Source organism: Filicampus tigris, chromosome 12 (assembly GCF_054856515.1).
Source record: "Filicampus tigris isolate MCC_2025a chromosome 12, RoL_Ftig_1.0, whole genome shotgun sequence".
NCBI classification, from domain to species: Eukaryota; Metazoa; Chordata; class Actinopteri; order Syngnathiformes; family Syngnathidae; genus Filicampus; species Filicampus tigris.
The window spans coordinates 9,924,372-9,933,672 of NC_141228.1; the positions used below are offsets into that span (position 1 = coordinate 9,924,372).

At 41.7% G+C, this 9,301-nt stretch overlaps 1 protein-coding gene across 4 annotated transcripts; it reads right to left on the reverse strand.

Annotated features, from left to right (window-relative positions):
- Nucleotides 1–445: 445 nt before the first annotated feature.
- Nucleotides 446–8,767, reverse strand: LOC147138305 (uncharacterized protein C2orf72 homolog). Of its 4 annotated transcripts, none has more exons than XM_086048031.1 (7): nt 8,527–8,767; nt 8,140–8,239; nt 7,284–7,411; nt 7,063–7,206; nt 5,309–5,994; nt 2,395–2,496; nt 446–1,074 (listed from the first exon to the last, which is right to left on the reverse strand). In XM_086048031.1, exons 3-7 carry the CDS (start codon nt 7,331–7,333, stop codon nt 983–985), a joined length of 1,074 nt encoding a protein of 357 aa, XP_085904157.1. In that variant the 5' UTR covers nt 7,334–7,411; nt 8,140–8,239; nt 8,527–8,767; the 3' UTR covers nt 446–982. The 4 variants fall into 4 exon arrangements, with proteins under 4 accessions (XP_085904157.1, XP_085904154.1, XP_085904155.1 ...); XM_086048028.1 differs by having other exon boundaries at nt 7,284–7,440; XM_086048029.1 differs by lacking the exon at nt 8,140–8,239 and having other exon boundaries at nt 7,284–7,440.
- Between the last annotated feature and the right edge of the window lie 534 nt (nt 8,768–9,301).

Sequence of the window (9,301 nt, forward strand, 5' to 3'; positions counted from 1 at the left end):
ATCTCGGGATGAGAAGTCCTCGCACAAGTTCTTAGAATGAAAAAAAAAAAGTTGAGATCGTCCGATCCCATTTTTTTGCACCTAAGTCTAAGTCACTTGATGTTGAATATCTGCAGACACCAAGACCCGAACCTCTGCAATGCAATGAAGAGGAAAAAGGAAGACCACATCCAAATTGTCTCAATTGTCTTTTTTTTTTGTTGTTTGTTTTTAATAAAGGTATCCATATCTTTAAATACGGCTGTAAATCATCAGTGGATCAAATAAAGTAAAGAACTCAAATATTTTATTCCTGACTTTAGAAATTAATGAAATTTAAAAATCCAATATTTTCCAGCCGATACTATCAGTTGAAAATAAAGTGATCGGGCACCATTTCTGATCATGTCGATCGGATCAGAACAACCATAAATAAAAAGTGAATATCTTAGACAAAAGACCAAAATTGTGAACATTTTTTATTCAAATATGCATTGGACAATCTATAAACCTAATAAATACAACAACAATAGAGAAAATTAGTTTACTTTTACGGTTGTGAAAAGCATAAATCTAAGGCACAATATGTTTTAAATAATTTGAGTGAAAGAGAAGAAAGTGATTCAGCCCCGCGGGACAAATAAGCTTTTCAACAAAAATATAACTATGTTGATACTGGATTTTGAAGGCCAATATCCAGTCTTCTGAAACTCAAATAACTTTCACCCAAAATTCGGAATGCACGAGTAGTTTTGGTCAGCAGGTAATAATAACATTGTGCATGCTAATCTATTGTACTTGCTTGAAAGTGTGTACATGTGCAAGGCGGCATTTAAATGTCACGATAAGGCAAGTCTGTATTAGATGTTCTGTCTCGCTCAGCACTGAGAAACTTGAGCACCACGAATTAACATGCGTGACAACCTGAAGGCTCTCGACACCAGCTTCTTGCCTTAAGAGTCCCAACATTATTGGTCAGTGTTGGGCTCTTGGTCACATGACATCAGGCATCTGCTCCAACTGATTGTTCATTAGACGCAGCAGATGTGGAATTGCTTTTCAAAGGGATGCTCTCCTCTACGCTTCCAGAGTCACCTAGAATAAAAAATAAATACAGTTATAAATAAGGTGCTGCGAAAAAGTACCCAATATGAATGCCCTTCATGTTTTAACATCTTAGCGGTTAACTTATTTAGACACTTGGTTGACCATAAACAATAGGGATTGGGGCTCATACAGGTAAATTCGCCAGTGATGGCTTCACGCAAGCGGCATTCATTTGCAGTCCGGATGCAGAGACTGAACATCTCCTGCTCTGGAGCGAGTCAAGTGTTGGAACGGTCACTAAATACAGTGGCGGCTTGCGCTATATAAATAAAGTTGTATTGTATTGTATTGATTCCTGTGTGAGAACCACTTATTTTAATGCGTTTATACATTTTCTACCACTTTTTCTTGAAAGGCAGTCTCCTCATGTGCATAAAACCTTCTCCATGCTCTTTGTCTCGCTCTCGCTGTATGATCAAGCAAAACGCAGATAACTAAGCAATGCATTTTATATCTAATAAGATATACTAAGATAATAAAACATAAGGTGACATGAGGTGAATCAAACAATTTTCAAGTAAAAGGGGTTGTACGGTATTTTTGTTGTATTAAGTATTCTGTTCCAACCATGTATTGTATGGTGTTTACAATTTTGAAGCTTGTTAAAAAGAACATGCGGGACAAAAAAATATGTCTAAAATTTTGGTGGTGTTTGAAGTTCTTTAGGGGTGCTTGGGCACCCCCCAAAATAGGCCTAGACATGCATATGACAGTGCCTAAGAGCTCATCTTGTGAACGTCACAAAACCAAACCCAGATTAACAGGTGAGTCATGATTGGCGGTTACCTGATCCCTTAGGCACTGCAATGCCATTTTCAGTTGATAGCAAGTGGCAAAATGGCCCTTGAGATGACTAAAAATAGGTGGATTTGGCTGTTTAATTCCACAAACGCAATACTAATCAGTGCCGTGTTTATAGTGCGGGCGCATAGAACATATAGCAAAGAAAACATTTTGACTTGATTTCCTCTTTGTTTTTCTGTTGAAGCCAAAGGTGATTTTTGACCTGGAAGCTATAAAAGAAAATGCCCACCCACAACCCGTAATGTTCTCTGAATGTGAATCAAAACACAAGAAAACTGTTGTGTGAAAAATGCATACTACTCTCCTTGAACACAGGTTCCTCACAGGATTCAGAGCATGTTATCTTAACTGGGTGTTGCCTGCATGCTTTTCACCCATGGTATTTAAGATGGAATAAGTTTAGAAGTGAAAGTGTTGTAGCGATCGAATGGATCAAGGTTGGAAAACAGATGGTGTGGGAGTGTTTATGTCAGTCAGTCCTGTCATTGACATGTTGGTGCTAACCTCTTCGCTTGCTTGTCGGAGGACTGTTGGCTGCTCCTCTGTTAGACCTGAACAAACACTGGAATGGCCACAAAAGCAGGTTCCTGCGATCCAGGGTAATATCTGCAAGGCAATAATGAGCATTTAACAAGTTGACAACTTATCCTAAATTCTTTATTATCCCATGAAAGCTCCTTTTGTTCTTGGACTTTTTTCAGGAAGAAGTAGTGGTCTTGTGAATGTCATGCTTTGACCTACTTTCATTTGTCTGCCTGGTGTTAGCACTCATTAGTGAATTTATGGCTGATGGCCCTTTACTTTAATCAACATAATCACCTTCAACACAAGGAAAAGGAAAAGTGTATTCTGTTTTTGGGATGGGCAGTCAAAGCTGCATGTTGTCCTTCATTCAGGTTAAAGACCCTAAAGTGTAAAGCAAACATGTTGGGTTCGATGCAGATAGTAGAAAAAATGTATGTTAACATTTCACAATCTGGCTTTTGTCGCTATGCAAATGGGAAGAGAGAGTCAAAAGCAGACAGCCACTGTGTAATAATAATAATAATAATAATAAGTAAAACAAAATAATAACAAAAAAATGAATGTTAAATAATTATAATAGTGTTTTCTAGTGGGAAACAATTTAGTTGTGCACTTGTAACACCTTGGGCAAATGGTTCGCTCCTTGAATGTGATCTTTTCACCACTTATAAAAGACAGTTAATAATTGTAATGACAATGCAGTTTTCCATTACCATGTACCAAGAAGTACAGTGGCGTAAAAGAGACATAGCGGTACATGCTTTGGCAAGTATTGTTAAAGTTATGAGTTTCTTACCTAAGTTGTGGGTGAGTATACTGGATATGAATTGAGTCTTACACAGTACTCTACTTGCAATATGTCTACCTGACCAATTTTGGTTTTCACAGATGACAGCGGTTTCCATGTTTGCATGCAGCATGTTGCACTATTAATCTAGATATATTTCATTTGTAACTGTTGCTTTCAGGATGGACATTTGACTAAATTTACTTGATTGACTATTCAACTTTTGTGTTCATTTTTGGTAATCAAATGCTTTTTCTACATAAAGTACCCAGTAAATATCTTAGAGGGTCTGTATCATGCCATTTTAAGATTTCCACATTTAACTATAGGGATATGTATATGATTATATAGTACCTTTGGCACAATGGCAATCTAATTTTTCATGAAATATTTGTTATTTTGATAGCCATTTTTTAACCCCGAATTAAGACACCTGGCTCCCAAAAACACTGCCTCTCTGTTTTCATGATGCCGTCCTAAAAGCCAGCTGTTGCACGCACCACCCACAAAACAGTAAATAGTATAGTTGCCGGGGAAGCCGGCACCCCACCCCACCCCCTCAGAGTGCACCCTCATTGGACATGGCTAAAAGCTCCAAAAAGTTGATTTAGCATGACATAGACCCTTTAAAAGAGGGAGTCAACCCCAAAATGTTCCTTACAAGAATATGTTCTATGCAGGCCCACTAGTCGAAACATGGCATTCTGATTAATATTGCGTTTGTGGAATATGAGTTAAGCAGCAAAATCCACCTGTTTTTAGCCATCTCATGGGGCGGACATTTGTCACTTCTGTCGACTGAAAATGACATCACAGTTTCTCAGGGTTCAGGTACCAACCAATCATGGCTCAGCTTCAGAAAACCGGTGAGCCGTGATTGGTCATTACCTGAGCAATGAGCAACTTTGATGTCATCTTCAGTCGCCCCTTCAAAACCAAAAACAGGTGGATTTTGCTGGTAACTCATATTCCACAAACGCAACATTAATAAGAATGGCATGTTTAGACTAGTGAAGGCACATTGAACATATCATTCCAAATCATTTTTGGGGGGTTTACTTTAAGTTTAAGACCCTTTTAAATTCCAGACATTACAAAGGGTACGTGAGGTGTCAGGCCAATGTAGACCATCAATGCCTAAAACGTTTTTTTCCCCCTCAATTTTGCATCACTGTAGAAATCTTTGTTTTGCATGGATGTCAAACTCTTTTTTTGTCACAGGCCACATTGCAGTTATAGTTTCCCTTAGAGGGCCGTTATTACTGTGAAACCATGTAAATGTTTAATCACCTCCCCAGTAAATAACAAATTGATGGATAACTAGTTTTGATATCAGAAGTCAAGATTGATAGGTTGATCAGCTAATGTTCAAGTTACTGTAATAATGCAACAAGAAAATACTTCCCATACCTCAACGTTATTATTTATTACATATGACAATTTTAGCAAGCATCATGAAAGTTGACACATTTGATTTGCTTTTTCGGGCCACATAAAATGATGTGGCGGGCCTCGAGTTTGACACCTGTGGTGTATTGTGTGCTTGGACCGTAAAACAAGAATCCAGTAACAAATTTTAAGACCTTTGAATCGCAAAGTTAAAATTTAGCACTACTTTAGGAATACTTGAATCCATGGTTTCTGGAAATCTAATTTAGGACATGTGCAGCCCACCACTTCATTTAATGTGATCCACTATAGCAAATACATGCGCTTGAACCCTAAATCAAGAACTTCATGTTTCTTGCTTAATGGATTTGTTATTTTCATTTAGGTCGAAATGTTGACCAAAATGGCGTTTTCCTTCACTTTAACTGTGTTTACAAAAATCTATTTTCACCCCATCATATCTACACATAAATTGGACAATAGTTCTACATTTGCTTGTAATTATTTTCATTGAATTCTATGTCAAATTAAGTTTGTTGTTAAAAATAGCTATATCAACAACAACCAAATGCATGGGTAAACGTGACGAAGTGATAATATTTACATTTTCTGTGTACGAGTGCCCCGCAACAAAAAAATGTTGCTGCTTTATAAGGACTGGACAAAACTGTGTTTAATGCATGCTACTGTGATTGAAGCGTACTAATTGGTTCACACCTGTAGTTTGGGAATAAGATATGACTCTGAAGACGTTCTTCTTGATGTCAAGCACGCTGCTTGGTGTGCCGGGGATGAACGAGCCCACCCAGATTGTGTCCGCCGGATGTTGCGGGAACACCTTGCGAATGAGAGTCTCCAGGTGCTGCACGCATCGGCGGCTCTCGTCGTCCTCCCCGGCGGTGATGCGCACTAATCCAATCAATGCCGGGAATACGCCGCTGGTGCGCGCCCTGATGTCCTTGAGGACCTCCTTCAAGCACACCTCGCTGCTGATGAAAGTCTGCCTGAAGAGGAACACGATCGCGGGGCAGTCGATGGCCCTGCGCCGGCTGGAGCTGCTCGCCTGCCGTACTACTGTTCTCTGAGTACCACTCGGGCGGGTTCCCGAGTCTAAATCGTCGGGCGTGCCCTTGGGCGGCTTGTCGCCGCAGTCTTTAGGACAGACGTGGCTTAGATCACCCCCAGCGATGGTGGAAGGAGGCCGTCGGTCGCCGAACAAATCGCCAATAAACTCGCGCACTACGTCTGTGTCGCTTTCGCCCGCTCCATTCCTTTCTGCCGCATCGCTCACCAAGTAGATCCTCTCTTTTCCTCCGATTGAGGCGAGCGTTTTCTCAAAGTCGCTCTCCTCCGACATGGCTGCCTCTGCGTGCAACGCTGTGTGTGGTGACTGGTCAAACACGCTAGAAGAGCAAGGGTGAGTGCCACCACCGTGCCATGCAGACAACTCTGACACGTTCGCACGGTTGTCAGGGGCACGCTCGGTGGGCGCGGCGAAGGAGCGGAACCCGAAGCTCAAAGTCCATTTCCATTGGCTACTTCATTTGGTGGGCGTCAGCAACTCGTAGGTTTTGAAAGTTAACCTTAAACACAAACGCTAACTCCGACTTGAGTGCTACACTGTACGGGGATATCGCCGCCATATTGGATGTGTCAAAGTACAACCTTTGACGAGGACTCAATGTCGCTAGACATGTACCTTTTGTCAAAGCCAGATCTCTTGAGATTCAGACTAAACAATAATCATAGAATAATGATAGACTTTTGAATATACTTGACCATTATGACATAATTTTATAGATAATATAGAATTTGCAGACTTTGCTTTATCAAACTGGACTCCCATTCAATATAAATGTGGCCTTTGTACATGGCCCTGCGGGGCAAAGGGCCAAAGGATGAAGTTGATTGGTTCTGGGAATAGACAAAGCTTTTGACTCAACCAAGGTTTTGTTGACCCAAACAGCACGATGAACGTACCCATCTCCCACCCCCTTGGTTGCCCTCGCGACCGACGCATTGGACCTCACAGTGGGTACAGCACTTTTGACAGAGACCTCCTCAGCCTCTTCCTCACCACCCGACACTTCAGATTTCTCTTAGAGGGCTGGCAGTTCACTGTTTTCGTGGACCACAAGCCGGTGACATTTGCCATGGCCAACACCTTGGAGCTATTGTGTAGTCTTCAGCAACGTCAGCTCACCACCATTTCTGATTTCACTACAAGCATCCAGCATGTGACTGGCAAGGACAACTATATTGTCGACTGCTTCTCCTCCTCCTCCTCATGACTGCCGATCAGGCCGTCGGTGCCGACTCTGACATTCAAGCCTACCGTGCCCACTGGACTGCATCAGTAGGACATGGCATCTGATAATGCCACACCACACTTATATGTGATGTCTCCATCAGTCAACGCGGCCCATGGTGCCTGCTGGATGGCAGCACTGTGTTTTGACATCATTTCCTACCTGAGTGTGAGGGCCTCCACTAAACTGGTGGGGGCCAAGTTTGTCTGGTTGGGCTTCAGGACAGACATCAGGATGTGGGCTGGCTCCTGCATGGCATGCCAACGGGCCAAGGTACAACACCATACCAAACCGTTGGCACCGTTTCTAGTTCCGGAAAGATGTTTTAAACATGTGAACGTGGACCTGGTGGGACCCCTGCCATGCCCCAAGCTTTCACTCACCTCCTCACCATGGTAGACAGGACCACCATAGATGACCAGCAAATAGTCATCTATGACTTTAGCTGAGGTGTCCTGGGCGTTCTTCGCTTCCTGGGTTGCCCACTTTGGCATGGCAGCTGACCTCACCTCTGACAGGGGTTTGCAGTTCACATTAGCTCTGTGGACGGCAATCGCTGAGGGTCTGAGGGTGAACATTCACCACGCTACAGCATGCGACCCACAAGGCAACGGGCTTTGTGAGTCGTGAGTTGAGGGGGTAAAAGCTTTGTGGTGGACACTGGAGGTAAACCAGAGTGGATGATAGACCGACTCAAACCTGCTCATGTGGACATCAATGTGCCGCTCAAGTCAGTCCTAGCGCTTGACCACTGCTGTCTGTGGCTCATTTACTGCGTCTCCACAAAACCAAAATTCAAGATGAAAGACTTGGGTAAACTGAAACACTACCTCAGTATTAATGATGAACAATGTGAGGGCAAGTGGGGGTGTTAAGATATGTGCTTTCAAATAGTGTGTTGCAACTGTACTGCATGCATGCTTGTTAGCTAACTGTGTTCCGTTGTCGTTTCTTGCTTTGTATTAGTTCTTTCTTCTTCCACATTGTCAGAGATGCATGTTGTGTGTACAGTGTGTGCTACAGTATATATCATTGGTTTGCTGATCTTGGAAATAGTTGGACACAATACCAATGCTGCGTAGTACCACTCTGCCACAATTGATTGTCACAATTAGTATAACATACATTGATATTGTAAACATTTCTGAAAACATTAGAAAAATACATGAGTTGGTTCAGTGCTTATACAAATCCTAAACATAAGTAGTTGACATACATCATCATCAGATACATACATACCGCAATCTGCCACATCCAATATGGCAGGCGTGCTGACATACCGCAGCAATGGCCTTAGCCGCCTTATCCACTCATTAAGGCTTCGATGGTCTTAATGGGACTAACACGAAATAAAGGTTTAATAGTTAGTAAAACAACTCATGTCTGTAACTAAAGACAAATTGTGTGAGTGTGTGCAAACAACAAGTTGAATCACACGTTGTGGTGTAATAAAAAGCGGTATAAAGTTTGGAAGCTGAAATCTGACGTTGCAGAAGTCACTCTTTTGACATTGTGTATCCGCACGGAAAAAAGTCCTGCCTTTCCTCCTATGCTGTAGAGGCCAGCCTTTGTGGTGAAAAGAGACAAAATCACAACCAAAGCAACACTTGAACTCAAGAGCCTTACTTGTATGCAGAAGGGCGGGGAAAAGCTAAAGCCGCCCTTGACTTTCCATTATGATTAAAAAAAAAGAAAGAAAAAAAACCCTCTGCAGAGTTCCCAAGAGCCTAATCCGTTAATCCACAAATGTCCTTTTCTTCGTTAAAAAGGTGCAGATGTCAGCCTGAAATACTATTGCACACTTCACATAAAGCTTCACGACTAGTGATGAATAAATGCTAGTCTGCAGGTCTGACCAAAACAAATACCTAAAACAAATAGTAACCTTTGGACCAATGTTGATTAGTTGAGTGACCCGTGTTTGTTTCCAAAGTCTCTGATGTGTTTGTGCTTACTGTTCATATACTGACCCCCTTGTTTAAACCAACATTTGAGGGTCAGCAACGCCTCTTGGAGCATTAACAGTGACATGAAGTCCCAGACAAACTGGTGGAAAACAAAAACAACACTATCAATCTATCAATAGCAGCATGATAAAACAATATTATTTTCAAGAAACTAATGGTTCATAAAACCATTGTTGACTGTACATGCAATCTTTTAAGCAACATTTTAATACTTTGACCTGTCATACAAGTAAAAAGCTCACTTGACTTGATTTTGCCATATTGTACTGAGCAGCTTGGACAGAGAAGCTATGCTAGCATTGCATCACAACGAGTTCAGTTTCTGGTCCTACCACTCATCACGTGTCACACACTTGTCAATTCTCTTCTTTGACATCACGTGCCCGTAAGTTGCCCAACACAGATCATAACGAGCTCAGAAAGAAAAGTTGAAC

What these genes read in the sequence shown, in the direction of transcription:
- LOC147138305 (XM_086048029.1), bottom strand. Translation starts at nt 7,333, where the DNA reads ATGACTATTTGCTGGTCATCTATGGTGGTCCTGTCTACCATGGTGAGG. An exon ending in ATCTTATTCCCAAACTACAG is followed by an intron (nt 2,497 to 5,308) that starts GTGTGAACCAAT and finishes ATTGCCTTGCAG; the next exon opens with ATATTACCCTGGATCGCAGG. An exon ending in TCCGACAAGCAAGCGAAGAG is followed by an intron (nt 1,075 to 2,394) that starts GTTAGCACCAAC and finishes TTTTTATTCTAG; the next exon opens with GTGACTCTGGAAGCGTAGAG.